At 41.6% G+C, this 20,914-nt stretch overlaps 2 protein-coding genes across 2 annotated transcripts in view; one reads left to right on the top strand and one right to left on the bottom strand.

Moving 5' to 3' along the window:
• ap3b1a (adaptor related protein complex 3 subunit beta 1a) overlaps positions 1 to 12,699 on the top strand; it is a 63,828-nt gene extending 51,129 nt beyond the window's left edge. The window contains exons 26-27 of the mRNA XM_080874411.1: positions 487 to 625; positions 11,817 to 12,699. Of these exons, the coding sequence (XP_080730537.1) occupies positions 487 to 625; positions 11,817 to 11,970 (293 nt within the window). The 3' untranslated portion in view covers positions 11,971 to 12,699. The remainder of the gene's footprint in view (positions 1 to 486; positions 626 to 11,816) is intronic.
• On the bottom strand, positions 637 to 9,754 carry LOC308391715 (E3 SUMO-protein ligase ZBED1-like). Its single transcript, XM_080874412.1, has 3 exons — positions 6,444 to 9,754; positions 6,015 to 6,267; positions 637 to 5,844 (listed from the first exon to the last, which is right to left on the bottom strand). Exons 1-3 carry the CDS (start codon positions 7,559 to 7,561, stop codon positions 5,428 to 5,430), a joined length of 1,788 nt encoding a protein of 595 aa, XP_080730538.1. The 5' UTR covers positions 7,562 to 9,754; the 3' UTR covers positions 637 to 5,427.
• Positions 12,700 to 20,914: the final 8,215 nt, after the last annotated feature.

Below are 20,914 nucleotides of genomic sequence, written 5' to 3'. Positions count from 1 at the left end.
CTCCTAAATGCTGCTCCTGCATTAATTAAGTTTCATTCAATGTGCTTTTTTTTTCCTTTGAGTGCCTCTGAAACGCAGACAAAAGAATTTAAAAAGAACAACTTGCTTTTCAGGACCATTTTCTCTCTAGCAGATTTATCATTCTTAAAACCAAATGAGTGGAGTTTAATTCTTATGGTAATAGGTTTTTAATATATTTGTCTCTTTTATTTTTACCTCACCAGTGATTTTCTTTTAAACTGCTTGCTCATTGCTGAGTGTTCATGAACCAACCAGGGAGTCTGTTTTTGCTTTATTGATGAAGGCATTATTTCATTGGGAGGTTTTAATCTTGAAACCTGATTCCACAGTACTGCACAGCTAGGGTTGTGTTTTTTTTTTTTTTTTTCTATACTTGACTGTGGACTTTTGTGTAATTTTGCACTTACTGATTTAAAAATGCCGAACTATATTTTTATTGGTGGCTAAACATTTTGATCTTCTCAGGTAAGCTCCAGGGCATGAATGAAGCATCTGCAACCATCACCATGGCAACAGCTAATGCATCCAGGCAAGCCATCAACAAGCAGGTCCTGTCTGTAGCCAACGTAGGAGAAGTGCCTTCCAGTCAAAACAACTTCAGCAGGTAAAGGTCATTCACATCTCCATTATTATCAAGCTCTTTTTCTTGCTATAGATTGGACCTGCAAATAGATTTGAGATTTTCTTATATAAGCACTATGATTTTTTTTTTTTTTTCAGATGTGTGTTTTTTGGGTTGTCTACCACCAACAGTTGGTTAGCTTAGCAAAAAGACGTGAAATAACGTTTGTGTGCCAAGTCAGTACAGACTCGGATGGCTTTAGCGTTTGGCTTAAGGGTCACTGTTAATTGTCCTTTACCAAAGTTAACTTGAACTGTAGTTATTCCTTCAAATACAAGGTGATTTTATTTCATCACTTAAGTCTTGTTGAGGTCTTATTTTCAAGGGAGAATACTAGTTACATAAAAGATTAAAAGAACCACTGTGACGACACCCACTGGATTATGGAATATCAGTTTGAAGCCTTGAGATTACACATGGCACACTGCAGCAACTCAATTCATTTAGGCATGTAGTCAGGATGTTCTGCTGAACTTCAAACTGAGCATTAGAATGAGAAAGAAAGGTGATTGAAGTTACTTTGAATGTGGTATGGTGGTTGGTGTCAGATTTATCCAAGTCAACCAGCTCTAGAGTTTAGAGAAATGCTACATCCAGTGAGCAGCAGTTCTCTGGGCGATAATGGTGGTTGGTGCTAGAAGTCAGAGGAGATTGAGCTTATAGAAAGGTGACAAACTTTTTAACAACGTTTTGCATAACAGCATCTTTGAATGTGCAACAGATTAAGCCTTGAAGCAAGATGGGCGACAGCATCAGAAGACATTCCTGTCACCTAAAAACAAGAAACTCAAGCTACAGTTTGCATTGGCTCACCAAAATTGGATAGAAGATTGCAAAAACATCGTCTAGACTGATGAGTCTTGATTTCTGCTGCGATACTTGGATGGCAGGTTCAGAATTGGGTCTAAACAGCATGATGGTGTTGGTTTATTCTGTCTGATATCAATGGATCAGGCTGATGATGGTGGTCTTATAATTCTACTTTTTTCGGACACTTTGGGATCCTTAGAAGCAAGTGTTGTTGCTGTCTCCATCCCTTTCTGGACACTTTGTGTACTCAAATAGCTCCAGAGCCACCAGATCTCAATCCAATAACACCTTTGAGATTTTGGTCCATGTTACCGTTCTGTTGTTCCACCACATCTCAGAGGAGTGTTTCCTGCAGCTTGTTGAATCTTTGAAGAATGTCGTAAACGTCAAGGCAGATGGTGAAAGGAGATCCAAGTAAAGTGTACCTAATAGTAAAAGAGTTATCACGTTAAAGTACATTATAATGAACCTTTCCCCCCTAATATTAGTATTACATTTTGACTGGATGCTGCATTCTAAAAAAACAAACCAACACTTACGAGCAAGTCTTTCCTCACCAAAAAAAAAGATGTTTGTGCAGCTAACATCAACGATAAGGACTCATATCAGACATTTAGTAGTCTTACACTACTGTCTGCGAGTTGTTCCCGGGCGCCCGGTGCATTTTAGGCCGAGTTTGGTTAAGCAGCGTGCATGTGGGTGTCACTGAGTGGAAGTGCTTGTTTGTCCCCAGCAGCCTCACATAGACATGCCAGGGGAATGCCCTGAGAAGCCTGGCTGTGTAATTGGTGTACACAGAGTGTGCTAATGAGCTTCCTCCTCTGTCACGCACACCCGAACACCTGATAGATAATTACACCTCCCTCTCTCCCTCTGTTTCCTGCTCCGTCTCTCTTTCAATTCATCTCTGCACCCCCATCTGTCTCTCCCTCTGCGCTGCTGTCTCTCTTTCACTTCCTCTTTGTCTTTCACTCCATCCCTCTGCACCGCGCTCCGACCTCCTCACGGTCTCTGTGTCTGTCTGTTAATACCGGCCCGTGTCTCTGTCTGCTCATCTCTGAGTGATCTTGTGATAATTTCTTTATGGATTAAGGCCACAATAGAGGAGAAATGTTGGAGAAGCTGGCTAAATAAGGGACAAGCGAAGAAGAGGGACACATTTGCACAAGGGTACAGGGAGCTGAAAGAGTGAGTGGAAATCAATGTTAGCCAGTAGGAAAGACGTGCATCCAATAAGCCCATACTTCATTCAGAATAACCGATAGCTCAAATGACTCCACGCTATCAATCTCCCTGCTGCATTTGTGACTGCTGAAGAAGAGGACAGCGTCCCAGCATTACCCTGTACCCTTCTAGTGATAAAGACGCTCTTCCATATGGTCTGCTGCTGTCCATACGGTGACCACCTCTTCCACACTTGCTTCCCATGGAGGTCTGTCTGATGGAGAAGGTGGTGTTCCTCTCTGACAGTCTCCTCAAACATAACTGACATCTTTGACAGCGTGATCTGTAAGAGGTGGTTATATGTGGTAACCTAATAAAATGGAAAACATATAATAATCATAAAGTGATTTGGCAAGAGTAATGCTAAATGTGCTTGTCTAGTCTAATCACACACACACACACACACACACACACACACACACACACACACACACACACACACAGAAATGGACTGGTTCTGTAGTGCTTTTCGACTCTACTTGAGCATTCTAAGGGTTTTATACAACATGCCTCTTTCCAATGAACGCTCAGGGTTCAGGATACTTTTTCATGCAGACTGGAGCAGCCAGGAATTGAACCACCAACCTTTCAATTAGCAGATGACCTGCTCTACCTGCTGACCCCACTGATGAATGCGTTGGGACAGTTTATGGTTCAGTAACACACAGGATGGAGGAGCTCAGGAAGTGGACTGCTGAACTTCTCTTTTCCTCCTGAGCTGCTCCTGAGCTGCAAAAGTGATTTTTTTTCAATACAGACTTAACATACAGTTTTAAGGTTAATTATGAAAATAGTTTTGAAAAGCACAAAAGTGCTGCTTTTGGCTATTCAGATGTAGATATTTTGTTTGGTCGGCCAGACAATGAGCAGTCTGAAGTTTGCAGATGTGTCTTTCTTTAACAATGTCAGCAGACTGCTTTTAATCATCATTTCCCAACCCTGTGGTTTCGGAGGTAGAGCGGGTTGTCTGCTAAAGAGAAGGTCTGTAGTTTGATCCCCAACTATTTCTGGGCAAGATACTGAACCCTAAGCTAATTAATCTGTTGAAACAGTTTGTATAAAGTAGTGAAACTCGCCCATCAGAAGTCCAGCATTTCTTCTGAATCCCCCAAACAGTCAAATATATCTAGGGCTGGTCACTGATTTCTAGAATCTATTCGATTACGATTCACAAGGTCCCGAATCGATTTGATCGACGATTCGATTCGATTTGAATCGGGGAAATTTTGCCTCAGACAGTCAAAAATATTATAATTCAGATCATGCATCAGCACATTTCCATATTTTTGTATCTATAAAAAGAGAGCTGAAGCTTGTGAAACTTTATCAAAGGTGTGAGCATCACAGTAGATGCCTTTGTGTCAAAGTAGCTGAGGATAAAACACAGAAAAACATGAAGGTGATTTTCCTGGCCTGGGATTTTATAAAAATATTCTGCAGTAGATCAAAAACGAAAGAAAACCATTAACCAACATATGAACATTACCTGATGCTGCTGAAGTGAAGCAGAGCAAAGTTACAGAGGTTTTATTAGAGATGCAGCTAAGCGTTTTGCATAAATGTTTTTTTTTAAGTTTAATTTTGTTCAGAAGCCTATTGAACAGCAGAAATTAGGCTTTCTTTTCAGAAGTAAGTAAAAGGAAAAAACAGCGGCCGGCAGCGCTGTAAACAACGGTAGACTTGTGCATAATAAGCAAGAGAATAATGCAGAAAACGGATTTTTAGACAGGAAACTGTTCTTGAAGTACACTGAGAGAGAGAGAGAGCTGTGCATGAAGTGTGATTTTTATCGTGATGGAAGCAAAACAACAAAAATAAGAAAGAATTCATGACGATGTTTATGTGAAGCGTAGTTTGGATCTTCTTTTGCTGCTGGTTCAGTCAATATTGTTTGGAGAGAGATAAAACCTACAGCTTCAGAATCAGCGCAAAAGGGGCGTGAACACAAAGCGCAGACCCGCCGAAACATCAGAATCGGCGAGCTGTCGTCTTTCAGCCCCGACCGTGTCCGTGCCGTCGGGTGAGAAAGGCGACATCTCACTGATTCTGATCCGTCGGCAGGTCCGAGCTTTGTGTTTACGTCTTTGTGCAGGATCCGTGTTCCTGCTCTCATTTACTGTTTTAGCTGTTTGGTGGTTGTTGAAATTTTGTGAGTTTTAACCTGAGATTCTGGCATCTCAGGCAAAATAAATTTATATTAAAAAATCGATTCAGGATTTTAATGAATCGATATCACGTTATCCAAGCTAGAATCGATTTTAATTAGTGCTGTCAAGAGATTAAAAACAATAGAGATTAATTAATTATGATTTTTAATTAATTGATCTAATTAATCTCTTTTTTAATCTCACCTAAAAATAGCTGAGGAAAGCCCTCAACTTATTGTGGCAGACCAAAAGACTGATATAACAAAGAAAGTGACTTTATAAAGTCATTTATTGTTTAACAAACGTTAAACAGATGCAACCATTTACATACTGTTGTATTCTTTTGTAAAATAAGTGGAAAAATAAATACAAATAAAATCAAATAAATTAAGTGCTGCAAGTTAGCACATCAGAGTTGCTCTTTTCTGAGCAATACAGCACTGAAATTCCTCTGCTTCAGATAATGAAAAATAAAACTGACATTGCAGTGCTGCAAGTTAGCACATCAAAGTATTCTTCCATCACAAAAAAAAGTGCTGAACATCAAGCAATCTATTCTAGTAGGCTACAAATGACACAGCAGCTATGCTGACCACATGTGTCTCATTTCTTCTTCCTCAGCCAGTCGCTAAGACACACCAGCCTGGTAACATTTTCTGGAAGCAAGGCTGCCCTTTTCTTTTGCACTATGTGGCCTGCAAGGCTAAAGAGTCTCTCACAGGGTACAGAGGTAGCTGGGGAGGCCAGGTACTTTTGTGCTAGGACTGACAGCTTTTCATAGACTCCTGAGTGAGCATACCACCACTGCAGGGGACAGTCATCAATACTGATGCTGAGTTCTGCTCTGTAGCGCTGCAGCTCTCCAGACTCAATTCCATCTTCTGAGTCAGAGTCAGACCCCAGAAGGAGTTCGCTCCTCCTCTTCTTCTGAGCTGGTCCATCATCCTCTGTGGAGGGCTGGAGACTATCTGCTCTTCTGGGCTCTGCTGCCTGGAGCATATTCTCCAGAATGGTCCACACCTGAATGAATGAATGAATGAATGAATGAATGAATGATTGTGATTAAAACTAAGTGCTTTTTTTTAAATTTTATTTAATCTTGTAAAGAACTTTGTGTTCCATATAATAAATAAAAGTTTGATTTGATAATGAATTGGACTCATTAGTCCAGCTTAACCTTATTGTCCTACCTGTTCCCTCTTTTCTCTTGGAAGACATTTCAAATCCTTAAACCGTGGATCCAATGCTGTGGCCACCTCGAACCATATCTCGTTGCCATTAGCTCGTCGTGCTGCCAGATCCTTCTGGAAGGCATTCTTGAACTTCACCACGTAGGCAGGATCATCATCAGTAATGTCCATGACACGGTACAGATGGCGAAAAGCAGGCAGCACTACAGAGCAAGAGACGTAGGCCTCACCACCCAGCAGCTCTGTCACATACCTGCAGAGGTGGAGAGGTTTGCTAAATAAACCTAGCTGGATTCATTTAAATCAAAGTGTAACTGATTTCCAATTTAATTGTCCTTAAAAGTTCCTTGTTATGTTCATTAATTTTGATTTTACACATGTAACAGTAGTTTATATAATTAAAATGGGAAGGTGTTTATTTGAACTTACTTGCATGGTTCAAGCAGGAGCTCCAGCCTCTGCAGTTTCGCCCACTCAGCTTCGGTTGGCAAGACCAACCTGTGGTTCTGTTGGTCCAACGTAGCCTGGACAGCCTCTCGGTTACATAGGAGGCGTGAGACCATTGCGAGAGTCGAGTTCCACCTGGTGGGTACATCCTGTATAAGTTGATCGCTCTTCTTTCCGAGTGCTACTTGTTGTTGGTTAAGTTCTGTGGTACTCGCAGGGCTTTGTTTAAAATGACCAACAATCTTGCGGCACTTTGCCAGTACACCGACAAAACCACTGCTATCGAGACATACCGTGATGGTCCTCTGGAGAATGTGAGCATTGCAGGCGATGTGCTCATATGGAAGTGCTCTCATAGCAGCCAGCATGTTTGCTGCGCTGTCTGTGCCAATGGTGGATATCTTGTTTTCAATACCCCAGTCATTTGCTACCTTGAGGAACTGTTCGGCGCATTTATCAGCAAAGTGCCTGGTTTCTGTTCTCATGACGGTCAGTGCAAATGAGTTGAGGTTCCACTCACTATCAATAAAGTGTCCAGTCACCCCAAAATAGCTGTGGTTGCCAGCTGAGGTCCAGTGATCTCCGGTTATAGCAACACAGTTGGGAGAATCCTCCGCCAAAATCTCAAGTTTGTTTTTCTTTTCGCCGTCGTACATTTTGCTGATTTTGGTCGTTACTGTAGTCCTGCACGGCGGCTTGTATGACGGGTCATTGGACGCAATTTGCAACACCTCTGTCAATCCTTCGTCCTCTACTATATTTATCGGCCTACAGTTCATCGCTATCCACTTGGCAATAACATTAGTCAGCCTGTCGGTCGCAGACTTGCTCATACGAGGGGTATTCTCTAGTTTTGTTTGGCGAAAAGCTTTGCTCTGGCTTGCTATATTGCTAACGTCTTCACTGCTAGCTGTTGCTGCACTCGCGGCTGGGTGCTTTGCGTTGAGGTGATAGGCCAAACTTGAGCTGCTTCGGTGGTAAGCAAACTCCTTCTTACACTCTAGGCAGACCACTTTACCTTTGTCAATGGTGCCGTCGGGGCGTTTATGAAATACAAATTTCCCGTTCATTGGGCCAACAACTCTCAGATGCGCCTCCATATCCACACTGTAAGCTAATCACCACTTCTCACCTTGACCTCACGACGTGACTCCACCCCCAACAAGTCAAGCACAAGGAGCCCAGCACATAAAAACGGATTTTATAACATAGCAACTCTCATACAAAATCAATGACGTCAAGAGATTAAAAATTAGATTAACGAGATTAAAAAACATAACGCGCTAAATAGCATTGTAATTAATTAATCGCAATTAACGCGATAATTTGACACCCCTAATTTTAATCAATAAATCGATAATCAAAACCCACCCCTAAATATATCATGGAGCCTGGTAAAGTGAAAAGCATTTGCAGTCTTGTTACAGTCCAGTGTCCTGCTGGGAGACCATGTGGATGTGACTTACCCAACATTAGACGGTGGTTTTAATGTTGTGACAGATCAGTGCATGAAGCAGTGTAAAGCAATAAATCTTTATATTTCAGAATCTGCAGTGAAAAAAAAAGAAGCATAATATTAGCACCGTGTTTGAGCACTGGTGATCATTTTACTTGTGGTATTTGTGTGTTACTGTTTCCCCCCTGAATAACACCCCAACCCACACACACAAAGCCGAGTGATCGATCAGATCGGATACACCCACTGAGAGCTTATTGTAGAGGTCACTCTGCATTAAATGTGGTATGTGAGGTGACCTCCAATCCAGGCCCTGTTTTTCTGCTCTGATCTCCCTGGAGAAAGGACTCTCTAATCTTGGTAAGATCACACAGGAATCTCCCCTTTGCAGAGTGAGACTTGGGCTTTAATGTAGAAATAATGGATGGGATTTCAATATCAAGCCCAAGAATGATACAGTTCACAACACACACTTCTTGCTCATGAGGCTTTGTGTTATAGATCACAGCGCTCTAGTCGGCACAGGTGCTTTTTAACAAAGTAACAGCCTGCCTCCTCCCAACCCCCCCGCCTCCCATCTACATCCCTGCATTCCCCTTGTTTATCAGCAGGGTGCAGCACTGCTTTTCCCAAACAGGCGTGAAGGCTGAGCGGAGGTGGAGGGGTGGGGATGCCACTGAAACACAAAAATTGATTGCTGGAAAGGAGGATGGCAATAAATCAAGCAGGAAAGCAAATGTAGAAAACGCTGTTCTTGTTTATGTCTAAACAGGCGGAATAGAATAAATGTGCTCTATTTTTCAGTCCGTTTGAAAGCAAATTTGATCGAATTTTGCATGCATTGCCAATCCCTCCTGTTAGAGGCTAATTTTGAAAAGCAAAAAATAAATAAATAAATAAAAACCTCAGGCGCTTGATTTATAAGCTGTTCATTCTCTTTACTTTACAATTTGATATTATTATTTTTTTTGTCTAAACACTGGATTTTCCTCTATTTCACTGAAGTTGTCTCTGTTTAAAACCGGCCTAATTACACAAATGTCCTCTGTGGCAGGTTTATTTTATCTTTTATCTTCTTGTTCTGGTCTGTGTTTGTCCTCTGCTGTCTGTCTGTCCCTCTGCCCTTTGAGTGCAGTGCTGCAGTTTGTCTGTATGGCTTAGCTCTGGAGATGCGCGGAGGGTTCCTGGTTCTAACCGGGGCTAATAGCTTTGGCCATCTGCCTGGCCACGGTTGAGTCTGCTCGCTTGTGTTCAGCTCTGGTCTGGCCTCACTGACCACTCAGTTGAAGGACACTTGTCCACCTGGCCAAGAACCAGCATGGCTCTAGCATCCAGCTGTAGTCTCCACACAGTCAGCTTCAGCCTTTCTGATTTTGGTGAAAACATACATGATGGTTTTTTGTTTTTTTTCTTTAATCAAACATGGTTGCATGTTTAGTTGAGATGCGGGTGAGGAGTGTGTACTTAATCCATTCTTGCGTGCCGAGCCGTATCCTCTGGGCCTTCGCTGTCTTCTCCGCGTGAGGCTGAATATAAAGGTGAAGCCGACGTTGTGTTTCCAGTGACGGGGTGGAGGGGAGGCAGATGGCACACACAGGCTCTCTGCACTGAGGAGAATCACAGATAATTGGAGAGTGATGCTTAGCCGCAGCCCTGCCGATCGATGCCAATCCACCTGCTCTAAGTCCAGGGGTTATGCTTTGCTTTTCTTTCCATACACTGCAATTAATCCAGTGTTTAGCCCGATATGTGAAGAGTGCAGGAGAATACCAATGGCCCATTTAAGGCGCGCTTGACCTTAATCTTTCCCCCTTTTAGTCCTTAAAAACGCGCAGAGATTGTCTGATGTTTATGGGGGGGGGGGGGGGGGGTTGTTGTTTGTTTTGTTTTTTGCACCTGCACACAGCTACAGACGGCAAAGTGAGAGTATTCAAAGCAAATACGCTCAGAAATCAAACCCAATCATGTTTCTTTCAGTCGCTCTTATTACCACACGTGAACAAAAGCCCATGGCAGCGTCTCCTGAGACGAAATAAAAGCAGCCTCGGGGTAGTGTTAACTGTCGGAGTAAATAAAAGATTTATATCCTAAATCTATTAGCAAAGCCACAGGGACCACATAGACACCTTAGGCTGTTTGACAGTGGGGGGAGGGAGGGTTAGGGAACAGGGCAAGGGACAAGCGTTTATGTTTAGATTTGTTCGTGATTCTCCGGTGAAAAAAGAAGAAAACATTTCCTTAGCACAAGTAGGATTTTGTTGTTTTGATTGGAATGCAGTGCAGCTGCAGACACATCCTGCACACAGCTGGAAACCTAGATGAATACACATGCCCGGAATTATTTAAAGAAATAAGAGCGGGGCAAAAGAGGTTGGTACTTTTGCAAGAGAGAAATTCATCCTCTTCATGAATGGCTGCTGTTTCCTGCTGAAGTGGCTAATATTTTAATTAAGCCTGAGGAGGACTCTCTCTCTCCTCCCTGAGAGCTCCCTGATAAACTCCCTCTTCTCTGTTTATGGTAATTTAGCAGCATCCCCAGAGACACACCACAGACACACTGGGCTTCATTGTGTACGCATGTGCCCCCCACCCCCCTTCCCATCTTTAACGTGTGCGCGCTAATTGGTAGATGTGCTAGTCGCTCCCACCACGCACCCTCTGTGACGGCGCCTGTTCACGGGCCATCCTGTGGGGGCTCTTCACAGGCTTTAGTCAGGCCTAAGTGGAGCTCTTTGTGGGCTGTTTGTCAGGCCTAAGCGGGCTGCCACGGGGGGTCTTTGTTGCGCGATGTAGTGCTAAATGGAGGCAGATGGCTGAGAGTTAGCCACGTGAGGCTCAGAGATGCAGAGGGCCAAAGGGGGGCAGGAGAGGGAGCCCGGCACCCTCAAAGAGGGTCACACTGGGTCATAGCCCCTGTCTGCCTCTTGTTAGCCCTCTCAATGGGGACCATGTGTGCACAGATATGCCCCCAGTCTACAGGGGATGGTATCCAAGGAAACGGGAGGCTGAGAATTCTCCTCACTGCCCACAGGGAGTTGGTTGGACGGAGCGTCCCCCATACTGGTCTCAGGGCTCCCACACACTCACAGACACTCGGAGTCCATAAAAACAGGAGAAATTGAGTTTGACTGACTGCAGGGCGTGTCTCCTCCCTAATGAACTGTCTGTTGCATTGCTCTCTGTATTTCCTGTCACATCGTTTTCCTCTTTTGTCTCATTGCCTAATTTAGGGTAATTACAAGGTGTGAGATGTTAGAGAAGCTTCCATTGCAAAGATTTATGAGTTTGGGGAAACAATGCAATTATCATTTATCATTTATCAGTGTTTATGTGGATCTGAAGGGGTAAAATGTTAGTAAAGTTGTTGTTTTTGTGCGTACAGTAGAGATTAATAGATATATGAGCTGATATCACAATAACATTTTTAAAAAGATACTTGCCGACATCTGTGCTAATGTTTCTGTTTCAGTTTTTTGCAGACAAATGTTCAGATGGTGTGATTAATGTTTGAAAGACTTTAAAGTTATCGGGTATGGAATGACACAAACTAATCAAGCAGACAAAAATGTCAGCGCTGGGGTCAGCGATCAGCTGAATCTGCATTTTTAATTGCAGTATTGGCTTAATATCTTTGTTTACTTATGGGGGGCAATGTCATTCGCCTGGTTTATCTGTTTTTATCAGCTCTACACTGGACAGGTTCAAAGATGGTCATCAAATAAGATCAGTAATCATAAAAATTATATAAATTTTTATTTATCGGTGGTATAGAATTAAACAGTCGCTCATAGTATGACCCATATGTGCCTTTTAAGGTCCCACTTTCAGCCTTGCACTTCAGTTCCTGGTTTCTTCTTTGGTTGTTTGAAACTGATCCAAGTGTTCCTCCTCTCCTGCAGGTTTGCTGGGCAGACAGTCAGCAGCAGAGCTCTGGTCTTGGTGTCTCTAGAACTGAGCGAATCCTCGGGAGCGCTGCTTACCATCAACACAGAAAAGAGCGTCATGGCCTCCATGCTGCTCCAAGACCTCAAACAAGCCCTCGCCCAGGCGTAGGATCCTCCCCTCTTTTCATCTCGCTGTAATAAAAAATAAACAGGGGCAACGCTTAATTGAAGATTTCACCAAAATGCAGAAGTGTTCACAAAGAATGAAGTGTAAACAACTGAAAAATGCTATTCAGTGTTTATTTCTGTGGCCTATGTGTTTGGAAACAGAATATCTTCAAACACGAGAATAATTGAAATCTTAAATCTTTAGAAGCCTCATGGAAGTTAGAATAAATTAGAATTAAACTGAACTTGCTGTCGTTGTGTTTAAGTATTTCCAGACACAACTCCATGGTAAAAATATCCGACTAACTGGCCATTTTCCTCGGCAGTAATTACTTAAATCTCATGCTGTTTATGGTTTGATGAAGCATGATAATGTACCAACATCTGTACATACATTTGGGGGGAAGAACTGCATCACCGCTCCACTCACAGTGCCAACATGTCTGTGCCTCTGCGATGTTTCATTCGACTTCTTTGCCACCAATAACAGGCGAGAGGGGGGGATGCTCTGTGGCATTTTGACCCACAAACACAATGTCAAATCATAAAACTGTATGAATACTGTGACACCAAACACTGATTTAGTTTTACATTCTAGCCTTGAAACATTACCAAATCACATTTGTTACAGTGCCTGACATTATCAAGAAAACCAAACATCAGACTCGGATGTCCAAGAGTGTTTTTTATCTGTACTGCTACATCTCAACAATAAAAATGTGACTTTATTAAAACTAAGCTGTGTCATGCAGTCTAGTCATTTAACAGAATGTGGCTGAAACAAAAATTGAGCTCTAATTGGCAGGCTGAGGCTGGTAATGTTTGCAAAAGCCCCTACTTGTTTGCACTTGTTTTAAACTAAAGAGGTTGATTCCTCTTGAATCACTGCCCTCCTACAAGCTAAGGTCATTCACTTTTAAAAGAGAGTGCATTATATGTGGAAGCAGAGTCAGTATAAACATGAGAAGAACACCAAATTTAGTTGTAGCTTAGTTGCAAACTGAGAAAAGTAAAAGTAAGGTGCAAGATTAGGTGCACCATAAAAAATGTTTTATGGTAATTTTTGCAGCAAGATGCATGAGGACTTTGTGTATGTACAGCCATGAAAAGGCTTCAACTTGACTGTTGAGCAAAGCTGCTTCTTGCAAACTAAAACCTCTGTGCCGTCTGAAGGCAGTTCTGCCGTGTCGCTCATTGTTGAGTAAAGTTGTGCAGATGTACGTGATGTGTTTGAGCACTGAGGAGGCCGGTGGCGGAGTGTGCTTTTGCGTCTGGCTGTCTTTTCCGGCTCATAAATAGCGTCTCTCTGAGGGCTGTGGTGAACACCTGTTAGCTCATCTGTCACAGGAGCTCCACTTGCATCCATCACCTCTCCCTCTGTACTCATTCCCTGAGCCAGCTGTTCCCATTACACACACACACTGTGTCAGGCCTGCCAGACACACACACCTTGCATTTCATCATGCAGATCCACACAGAGAAGGTTTCCAAAAATACTTGCATGCTTTACAAGTTTTCACACAAAAAGAAAGACTTTCTTTCAAATGAGGCCCACAGGAAGCAGTGGGTTGGGCAACTTGTTGGTGATTATATGATTGTGTCTATGTGACTGGCTCTGACACAATCAGCCCAGATTTCTGCCTAAAAGAAGACTCGTTTAAGTTACAATTTCATTGTGTGTGTAAAAATCGGATTCGTCAGAGGCTGAATGAGGATATCTATATCTGAGATAGTGAGTGACTTAGCTGGTAAACTAGAGGTGTTAAATGAGGACAGAATCATCCACTCATTCAGTAAGTCAAGCACCTAACCCTTTAAACGTGTACCTGTCCTTGCTAATGACTAGCCTCCATTGGCAAGATATTCACAACCATATGGACCATTTAAATAAACAATCATCATAACACACAGGTGATGCTCAAATTACAATTTTCTTCTCAGAGTAACAAAGTGAGCAGGTAGCTCCTCCACCATTTCAGAACCAGAAGCAACCATATTTGGATGAGAGAGTGGGGTGCAAACGAACAAGCTAGCACTAGCAAGCTTAGCAAGTGGTTTTACCAGATAGAGATACCTGATAATTAGTGCATATAGGATGAAATATGTGGAATATATGGAACATATGAATAAAATAAACCGTAACCAAACAATTATCAGGTAACTGTTTTTTTTAAAGCTTCAGAAATCACTAACACCATCAACATGACCGAGAGGGTCAGATTAGCTGATGTTGAAGCCTAGAAAGCAGCTAGCGGTGGCTACAGACTGAGCAGCCAAGCCTGTAATAAAGGGTTTAATAGAGTTTAAATGACTGGGATCTTAACATGTTAGATGCTCCACATGTTAGAGCAGAATTTTAGCGGCATGACTGCATGCAGGTTAACAGTCGATGTGGAGAGCAAAAGAGATATTGCTCTTAATGCGCTATTATCTGACAATGAAGTAACTTTCTTAATTTTTTATGATCTAATTATATTCTTAAACAACACTGATGGATAGAACTTGAGGATACCTGCTGGCTCCCCCAGAACCACAGAAAAATTTCCAGTTGCCCCCCATACACTCAGTCAGCAGATTACCTTACTGACTGAGATATTTCCCAAAAAAGAGATATGTGTTGGTTTTCACAAAACAATATTGAATATTAAAGAATATTATTATAATTTTGTGATTTAGGTTCAGTCTGAAAACACTAGAGTACAAATCCTGAGGTTATTTTAAGTAAATAGCCCATGTCCATGTCACAGTATTGCGACTGTAGTCAGAAGCCACGAATACCTGGTTGGTAACATGTCATAATGTCATAATGTGTGATAGAAAAGAACCTTCAGCGGCCTAAAATATAAACGGGTGTCAAATCTAGTTGCTGAACTCCTGATCGTGTAGGTGACGTTGGCGTTAATATGTTGGTGTATTATCGTACGATGATGAGCATAAACGGAAGAAGAGAGCAGCAAATGGTGGAAAGGTTTGAATAAACATTAGAGCCTTACATCAGCGCTTGCTGACTTAAATAATCCCTTAGAAAGAGACTAATTCATCTTTCGTTTATTAATTTAATTTTTAAAATTATTTCCAGCTAAGGAAATAACTCGTTTAACATCCTGGTGATGAATAGATGACTTTTGTCTGACTTCAACTTCATAATGTGCATTTAATTAACGGAAGCTTAGCTGGCTCTGGTTTATTGTCTTTTTATAGCTGTGCAAACAGAATCACTTTGGAAACCTCAGCATAACAACAATATAAGACTCACAGATACTAGAGCAGAGCCGAAGGCCCCTACATATAGGCCAGGTGCAGGATAACTGATATTGTGAAGAAAAATGTCATTATGCTGTCAATAGGTTGTATATGGACATTTTTAAGTAACTGGACTGATCACATGTCAAATCATCAGAGGTTAATGTAAACACAAGGATGATTGATATCGGATAAATAGCTATGAAATCTTGTACAGACACATTAACTGTGGTGATCATCTTACTTTCAATAAGCAACTTTATTTTCCTTAGCATGTGGCCATAAAGCAAATACTAAGGAAAAGAGCACCACTGCACTGGATTTTCTATCAATCAATATGCGACTGAAGTAGAGACTAGTGATCATGTTACACCTCCCAGCAACCTCGAAATCCAAAGCTCATCTATTGGCCAACTGAGGCTGGCTCCTAAAGCGCGTTGATCCCAACAGATTCAGATGTTCAAATGCTCAACTTCAAGCATCATTAAAGATTTTCTTTAGCATTTTTAATTCATATTCTGGAACAAAAAAAACAAAACAAAACAAAGCATATGTATAGTAATTGTGTGGGAACATGACCTGCTGTGAACTGCAGACATTTAAAAAGTTTGTGCTTCAGCTTTAGTGAGTAAAGCTTTAGTATGTCATCACTAATTATCTGATATCTGTGTGTGCGTGTTCCCTACTGAGTCCCTAGTTCCCTAATGAGTGTGACTTGCTAGCTAAGCTTACTAATGATAGCATTAGCATTTCACCTTCTCACCAAAATAAGGTAACTTTTTAGGGTAAATAAAATGTAGAAAAAAAAAAACAACACATGACAGAGGCTAAGATGCTGACACTGAGATTAAAAAATGGGTCTGTGCTACTCTGTGCTAGTAGCTCATCGCCTGCTAGATTTCAATCATATAACTTTGAAGAAAGAATGCTAACAAGCTAAACTAAAGCAGACATGGTAATATAGCAGAATAGAATTACCTTTATTTTCATTGTACAACCTCACTTGGGCTGACAAAATCAAGTCGTCATAACATAAAACATTACATTTTCAGGGTGAAGACTTGGTTTAAGGTTGGATAAGTTTCTAGAAGATGAATGTAAGTCAGTGCCATGTGCTCTGAAGTAATGGAAACAACACTGTGTGTGTGAGTGTGAGAGTGTGTGTGCATGCGTCTCCCAGTGTTGGCACCTGCTATAATGGGCTCTGTGGAGGGAATGGGAGAACAGGCGGCTACCTCTCTTCCCCTTCACCTCTCCCTCAACACTCCTGCACGGTGACAGCTTGATTCGGTTCCCCTCACTGGGCTGCAGCACAGTGACATGATGGGCCTGTTCACTTGGTCTTATCACAGCCTCTGTTTGAACAGAGCAGAGTGAGATGAAGGGAACGATGGCGCAGAGAAAAAGAAGAGCCCGGCTCGGGAAACGCCTGTCTGACCTTACCACCGAGAGCGACTTCTCATTAGCCTGTGCAGTCTGATCAACCCCTCGTTCATCTGACAAGGAGCCACGGATAGTGCAGACAAAGATACAGCACGCATAAGCAAAGATGGCAGTGGCAGTCCAAATTATTCCTTCGCTACATTTCGAGTTTTAGTTCTGTCATAACAATAAAATTACATTTACATTTGTTTAATCAACATGTCAGCTTCTCATACAGACTCAAACAAAGCAAATAGTACTCTTAGCAGCTCTTTCTTTATCATCGTCTGCCACTTATTTGATTTATCAGTACCTAAAAAGCCATTCACAGACAACACATGAGCTCTCTCGCTTTATAACCCTTTGGAAGTCTTTACTGTTCAGTTATCTTTTACGGTGTGCTCTCTTCCACTCTTACAAAAACCAATAAAGGTCATGTTGTGAATTATAGTTATCCAACACTTTTCATATCCCCTCTCGTCCACGGGTGAAGGCTGAGCTCTAACAGCACGGATGTATTATAAAGTGATGGTAACATATTCATACTGTATACTAGCCGTAACTGGGACTTCTACAGCTATGACCCACTGGTTTTTAATGGGTTTTTAATGACATCATTAGAACCACAATGATTCTCACTATTGCCATCCTGTTCACCATTATTGTCACCACCACAATCATTATCACCAACATCACCCATTGCCATAATCTTTGCTATCATCATCAGTGCTGTCTTCATTACCATCATAGTCACTATTATCACCATTATCATCATCATCATAAACAACGCCATAACCAGTACTATGAGTAGTAGTGTAAGTGGTTTGGAAGAACTATCCCTTACGCAACATTTTAAGCGCTTGGTCAGGCATTGGAGTTAAATGTGCACACACACATAATAATATATGTATATTATCCAAGTCATTAGCTTACTCGCTAATGGCTTGCGATTGATAAGTTAATAGCTAGTAAGTGTGGGTTTCATAATAAGATCTGCCTGTTGCTAGTCACTTCCTGTCTCTAGAAACACTCATCTTGAGGTTTTAAAATAGGACTTCACAGCAGCTGCCTCCATCTCTTTAACTATCTGTGGTTTGCACACATGAGCCCCGGACAGTGTCGGGAGAATCCGATTAGAGACTGTTGGCCTTCTTCATCTGATGCACACGACAGGTGTGCTTCAGCTATGTTCTTACTACTGAAAATTCTTTGGTTTAAGTGGGGGAGTTGTCCGGGCACAGCGTGGAGGCTACAAAACACATGGTGACCCCTCGCTTGCTGTGAATTAACCGGACTACTACCTGTGCTCATCTCACATGGGTGATCAGACTTCACACAGACTTTGTACCAAGGTAATGGCAGATTAGAGACTATTTAATGTCCAGGCCAAGTCCCTCAGACATTTCTGGTGTCACGTTTACCCTTGTTGAGTAATCTATATGGGGGGAAAAAAATCAGGGTTGCACAACAGCTTCATGTTTCCGAGGGTTCAGTTGTTGTTATAGCAGGTTAACGTTATCAATGCAATACATTATCAATGGTTAGAAAAAGAATAGGGGAATGCCTACAGTCAGATTTGAGATATTCATTAAGATATTTTCCCCCAATATTTATTTATCTTTTTCCTTTTAAGAAGCTGATTGAGATCGCCCATTGGCTGATTCCAGCCCTCAGGCCATGTTTGGCTCACGTGTGGCCTACAACAAATAATATCACATAAGACTTAAAGTTCTGAAAGTAAAAAATGTTTCAGGAAAGTACATTATGTCAAAAATAAAGGTGACACTTCTTGTAAAGAACCTCACATTTTGTTTCGATTTTTCAGTTATTGCCGTTATTATCCTTAAAGGTACAGTGTGCAAAATCTCACCACTAGATGTCAGTAGATTGCAGATGGCAGTCGGCTAAGTTCTGTTTCCTGACCCATCCCAATTTAAGTGCATAATCCTGGCTATGGTGGCTGCTGTAGGACAAACAACTCGTTCATCTATTCAGTTTTTTTAATACATGGTAAAATGGTAAATGGCCTGTATTTGTATAGCGCTTCACTAGTCCCTAAGGACCCCAAAGCGCTTTACACACTCAGTCATCCACCCGTTCACACACACTCACACAATGGTGATGGCAGCTACATTGTAGCCACAGCCACCCTGGGGCGCACTGACAGAGGCAAGGCTGCTGGACACTGGCGCCACCGGGCTCTCTGACCACCACCAGTGGGTGAAGTGTCTTGCCCAAGGACACAACGACCGAGACTGTCCAAGCCGGGGCTCGAACCGGCAACCTTCCGATTACAAGGCGAACTCCCAACTCTTGAGACTCTTAAAACTATACAGGGCCCAATCACAACAACAGTCACCTCAAGGTGCTTTATGTTGTAAGGTAGACCCTATACTGTACTGTAGTGAGTCTGAGCTGAGTCCTCTGTTTACCTCAGCTGGTGTCCACGTCTATTCGCTGTGGAAGAGGCTATACAACTTTGTGAAAGGAGTTGGATATGAGGCGATGAGTCAGTAAGTGACTCATTGTCATGATCATTGACAATGATCATCATCGACAGTGATACTGAGGTGAGTTGTTTAGGTTATCCTGAATTTTTCAAACATAAAATGTAGCTATTTTTGCTGCTGTTAGCTACTATTAGTGAAACTTTCTTTGAAATGGATCCACTTCAAAGACAGTTAGCAAATAAACTCATACAATGTGAGAAGAATGTAATCAAAATGTTTATCAGAGGGAAAGAAACTCGAGCCTAAAATTAGATGATATAATGTTAGCTCATAACCAGCTGTTGTTGTTTAAGACAGGAGGATAGCGTGCCTGATCTGCTGTCAATAAATAACTGTCACAATATCGTGACCTGACTTTAATTCAGGAGATGAGGCCTGAGGTGTGGAGGAAGAGGATGAAGTGGAAATGAGGGAGGAGAGAGGCAGAATGAGAAAGAGATGATAAAAATATACACGTACAAATGTTAAATGGTCATATATAGTTTAAAGAGGTATTTTTAAACTTTGAATTAAAAGGAACTTAAACCGATCTGTAACCACAAACCTTAAAACACAATTAAGTGGGATGGTGATGTTGATCTTACCCACGTTTCTATTGTATAACCTCAAAAAAAAAAAAAAATCACCTACTGTGCCTTTAATGCTGTTAGCCCATGAGTTTAGCTTTAATAATTCTGCTTTCTGACACAAAGAATGGCCAGACATTCCTAAGCTTTATAACCACAATTATTACCCAAGCTTCGTGAAAGAGAGCTGACTTAAAAGAAGGGGCGAGGAAGTGAACTGAGGGGCTGGACCAAGACCTAGTATGAGATACAAAAGGAAAGTTACTGGAGTCCCAGAAGAGTCACATTACCTCAAAAACGTTAAGCTAAGAACTTTAAGCAGAGTAGATTTGCTCCTTTCTCAGATTTAGATTACATAAATGTGGTTTGATCGCTAAGGCCATATTTTATAGATTGACTTACCACAAGCTGTTGTTAGATGTGTAAAAACAATTAAGGGTGACAGAAGACTGATAGGATACAAACAAAACAAAGCTTAAAAAAATGCTCAGGCCTGGCAGATTAATTTATGCCCAGTGGGCTAGACTGCTGTGGAAGTGAAAAAATATTCTGGGTGGTTAAATTGATGCCTGGATATGTTAAAGGTTTCCAACTCAGGGCAATGGGAGATCATTTAGGACGACGATGATATTTTTGTTTTCTTTTCACTTTAGCAAACACATTTAGAAAATCTCCTTAAACTCAGTCAAAAACTCCCATTTTTACTACGCTGTTCACTTTGGAAGTGTTATTTTCCAGACAGCATATATTTTCACTTTTCACATGTATTTACAACACAATTCTTTCCTTAGATTTCATTTAAGTTGCCATAAAAAGTTAATTTAAACAAAACGATGTCTGTAATTTCCTTGAACTGACCCTTTAAACTATCTCATGAAACACACACATATGCACGCGTATTTGATTTGTTTCTCAGGCTGATTGGTAAAAGTCTGCAGTGCATAAACAGCAACTGATCATTTCACAACACGCTAATGCAGTTAATCCTCTGGAAACACAAAATTATGCTCCCTTGATGAGCTGAATGCACTTAAAACACAGACCCGCACAGCAACGAGAAGATGTGTGACATCTGAGGAATAGGTGTCATATCTTCGCAAAGACGTTTTCTTTCTTCTTCTTCCCTGAAAACAATCACAGTGTAACTTCAGTAGACCCATGGGAGCAGTAATTGTGGTGATTATGCTTAAATTGATGCTTCACA

Source organism: Rhamphochromis sp. 'chilingali', assembly GCF_963969265.1.
Source record: "Rhamphochromis sp. 'chilingali' genome assembly, chromosome: 2".
Taxonomy (NCBI): Eukaryota; Metazoa; Chordata; class Actinopteri; order Cichliformes; family Cichlidae; genus Rhamphochromis; species Rhamphochromis sp. 'chilingali'.
The sequence above is the reverse complement of the archived record's forward strand: the minus strand, read 5'-3'. Positions and strand labels throughout refer to the sequence as shown.

Coding starts and splice junctions, on each gene's coding strand:
- LOC308391715 (XM_080874412.1), bottom strand. CDS start 7,561: ATGGAGGCGCATCTGAGAGTTGTTGGCCCAATGAACGGGAAATTTGTA. Junction 6,268..6,443: donor CTCCTGCTTGAACCATGCAA/GTAAGTTCAAAT, acceptor CCACCTCTGCAG/GTATGTGACAGAGCTGCTGG. Junction 5,845..6,014: donor CAAGAGAAAAGAGGGAACAG/GTAGGACAATAA, acceptor TCATTCATTCAG/GTGTGGACCATTCTGGAGAA.